Source organism: Pterocles gutturalis, unplaced genomic scaffold (genome assembly GCF_000699245.1).
Source record: "Pterocles gutturalis isolate BGI_N339 unplaced genomic scaffold, ASM69924v1 scaffold14969, whole genome shotgun sequence".
Lineage (NCBI taxonomy): Eukaryota > Metazoa > Chordata > Aves > Pterocliformes > Pteroclidae > Pterocles > Pterocles gutturalis.
In genome coordinates this window covers 9,146-12,881 of record NW_010136043.1, presented here as the reverse complement: position 1 = coordinate 12,881, position 3,736 = coordinate 9,146, and the positions used below count along the sequence as shown (strand labels likewise).

Genomic DNA, 3,736 nt, shown 5'->3' with positions numbered 1-3,736 from the left:
TTAGAAGCTGTACATGCCCTGGCAATGTGCACTTGCAGCCCAGAAAGCCAAGTGGGTCCTGGGCTGTATCAAAAAAAGATGTGACCAGCAGGTCGAGGGAGGTGATTCTCCCTCTGCTCCACTCTCATGAGACCCCACCTGGAATACTGTATCCAGTTCTGGGACGCCCCACATAAGAAGGACATGGACCTGTTGGAGTGAGTCCAGAGGAGGACCATGAAGACGGTCAGAGGGCTGGAGCACCTCCTGTACAGGGACAGGCTGAGAGAGTTGGGGTTGTTCAGCCTGGAGAAGAGAAGGCTCTCAGGAGACCTAATTAGCAGCCTTCTAGTACTTCAAGTGGGCCTACAGAAGAGATGCGGAAACATTCTTTATCAGGGAGTGTAATGACAGGAAAAGGGGTAACGGTTATTAGCTAAACTAAATCCATCCTCTTTTCAGCTTTTAGGAAAAAAATTTTTCCTGTGAGAGTGGTGAGGCACTGGAACAGGTTGCCCAGAGAAGCTGTGGATGCCCCATCCCCGGAGGTGTTCAAGGCCAGGCTGGATGAGGCTTTGAGCAACCTGCTCTGCTGGGAGGTGTCCCTGCCCATGGCAGGGGGGTTGGAACTCAATCTTTAAGGTCCTTTCCAACCCAAACCACTCTATGATTCTATGATTATGCAATAGAAGTGTCTAAAGAAACGGCTGTCTCATTAGCACTCAGTGACAGCTTCCACACACTTAGGATGCATATGACAAGTAGGACATATGGTTAAAACCAGCCCACTTACAATTGATATCTTGAGATACAAAGCAAGTCACTTCCTTACTGCTGCTCACTGCTATGCTGTGCTACACACACATTAAAAAAAAAATTCAGGAAAATTCAGAATTTGGTCCTTCCTGGACATAAATCAGTTAACTGTCTCAACTGGTACAGGTGAGAGTTATCAACAGAAGGTTCTGTCACTTGTAGCTAAGTCCCAAGGTATTCATTATAGCTTTCAGGAAAGTTCTTCCCAATTAATGTTACATGAAACAAAACAGGTCTTGTGCTCTACTTGAGGGTAAAGAGAAATCTACAGCAGACCAGCTTCTTTAACACAGTGACAGCAACAGTAACAAGTGTCCTGCACGGTGCACTTACAATAATCCCAGTACTTTACTCCCAGCTCTGCCCTCATCAACATAAATGAACATCCAGACAAACAGACTCCAAGTCTCTGCATTGCACAGCTGCCTTCCAACCACCCTGCTACAAGTGGGAAGTACCACTACAGATGCTTCCAGGAGAATGGCCTCTAAATGTTCCCAGAGGCATGCCTGAAAGAGGTAAGGAAGGATCTAAGCAAGACAACGCGGCTCTACAAGCCCTATTAACACCATTTGTTACCATAAAATGGATGAATGAGCACACAGCAGTTCTGGTGCCAAAGCAGCCACAAAACTTACCATTGATCAGGAAGAAAAAAGCACCCGTTTCGTTGGCCACCGCTCGGGCAATCAGTGTTTTCCCAGTGCCAGGAGGACCATACAGCAGGATCCCACGTGGAGGCTGAAGACAAAAGCAAGTGACTCAGGTGGTGAGCTAGTATATGAACGCCTAAATAGTTTCACAGTGAAACGGTAAGCATTTGGTAAAGCCATTCAAAATTGTGATGGAAACTTATGCAACAGCTGCCATCCCAGCATTGCTATCAACACCCTTACTAGTTTGCATGACACACAAATGAAAACTTTGCCAGTAACTGACAGCACTGATTCAAAGCATCACTCCACTTTACAAGTTGCCAGTACTTTAATGTGTCCAGAACATGTAGACAAATACTTTCCTAACATCAGCATTAAACCCCCACCCCCCAAACTACTTATTCCTGCCTCCCCAATGCCTCACAAACCTCTGAAACCAAGAGTCATCTTCAAGGGCAAGCCCACTCATCCACCTGGTGTACACAGGGACTTACCTTCACCCCTATGGCCTTGAAGAGTGCTGGGTGTCGGAGGGGAAGTTCCACCATCTCTTTGATCTGAGCCAGCTGCTTCCGGCAGCCACCAATGTCATCATAGCCCACTTCATTCAGAGACTCCTCTTCATCCTATCCATAAGGAAATTTGTTTTCACTCAAATGTTTAATATTAGCTCAACACCACCTCCCAGCCTACAGAAGCCAGGAATACAGATTTTTGCTCATAGACATTTCTTTGTTGTCTTGAGATTTTCACTTTCATGTCTTCCTGGTGTCTTCCACAAGTGTTTCTTAGCTCCGTCTTCCCAGACACAGAAAAGGAATTGCCTGCATGTACCCAGACCTCACTGAAGGAAACCCTCTTGATGACAGCCAGGCTCCCTACAGACTCTAGTGCAAAACAAGCTCTGTGACCCCCTGATGTGACTAACAAAGACAGCAATAGACAACAAAGCTCAGGACAAAATATACTTACTCCTTAAACTGTAAGTGATATCTAACTACTTGACATTCCCTTGTTATCAAAATGTTCTCCAATGTAGTGTTTTCTTTTGGGATTGACTCAGATTAACAGAGAATGTTAAGATCCAGAGACCCAGATAAAAACAACTGTGACCACCTTCCAGTACAGCTCTACAAATCTCTATTGGCCTTCGTTATCTTAACATTAGGCCACACTAAAATAATAAAACAACATAGCCTGGAATCTCAGAGAGGCTAAGCCCAAGCTTCACAAATACGAACTACTACTTCAAGCAAGTCACTCAGGGTTTGGCCCCTATCAAGCACTCAAGGTCTCCAGGTTTGGAGATTCCTGCCACCTCTGGGACCTGTTCCAGGGTTGGGGGAAACCTTTTTCCTAGTATTTATGGGGAATTTCCCTTGATCCAGCTTAGGTCACTGCCTCTAGTCCTTTCCCTGGGCACAGCTCCCAGAAGAGCCTGGTCATCTATGCCTTCCCATCAGGCAGTTGCCAGTAAGCCTGCCCCTTTGCCTTCCCTTCTCCATGCTGCATCAACCTACTCTTCCTGCCCCTCCTTATTCATCCTGACCTCCAGCTCCTCATTACTTTGGTGGTCTCTGCTGAACTTGCTCCTGTCTGTCTCTGCTGTGTCCTGAAGAGCCCAAACTGGACTCATCCAGAGCCCAAGTCTCGTAAGTGTCACACAGAGGTGAATTCTTCAGAAGGCAGGTAACTATAAATCAGCACTCTACCTGATTTGCAGGCACTTACTTTATGAAGTATATAACTGCTTTAGCTCATTCCTCTTGGGTTTCCTACTCCATAGTGATACGGTGGCCAAGATCTGACAGACAAGCCACTCAGGCTGCCTCAAAGCTGGGACACTCAAGGACAGATACCTTAAGGGTCTGGGGAAATTTTTTTTTTTTTAAATCAACCACTTTGAGATTCCAAATTTCTCACTGAAAAAAACACTAACTGCTTTCTTTTCAGGTGGCATGAAATGCAGCAACTTTGTAAGCTCTCCTTCCTATGGATCAAAGGAACTCTGTACTTAAAAGATGCATCTAAGTCCAGCATGAAATATCTGGAGGTAGATGCAAAACCAGCCACTGCCAAAGTATGGCATCCCGTCAACAAACCTATGCACTGGTGCTATCTCCGCATATGAGGAAGGACACTGGAAGCACATTTCTCTGAGTACCTTCAGCAGCAGCTCATTTCCTGAAACCGGAGTTTCTAAACATTAAATTCAACACACAAAATGCCAAAATAGGAACTGCAAACACTGCTGCTCTCAAGGACTATCACAGAAACAGATTTTG

At 45.6% G+C, this 3,736-nt stretch overlaps 1 protein-coding gene across 1 annotated transcript in view; it reads right to left on the bottom strand.

Annotated features, from left to right (window-relative positions):
• The window catches only part of VCP (valosin containing protein), a gene marked incomplete at its 5' end in the record, with an annotated part of 21,470 nt that overhangs the window by 13,183 nt on the left and 4,551 nt on the right, over nucleotides 1–3,736 (bottom strand). The window contains 2 exons of the mRNA XM_010082159.1: nucleotides 1,434–1,536; nucleotides 1,946–2,077. Of these exons, the coding sequence (XP_010080461.1) occupies nucleotides 1,434–1,536; nucleotides 1,946–2,077 (235 nt within the window). The remainder of the gene's footprint in view (nucleotides 1–1,433; nucleotides 1,537–1,945; nucleotides 2,078–3,736) is intronic.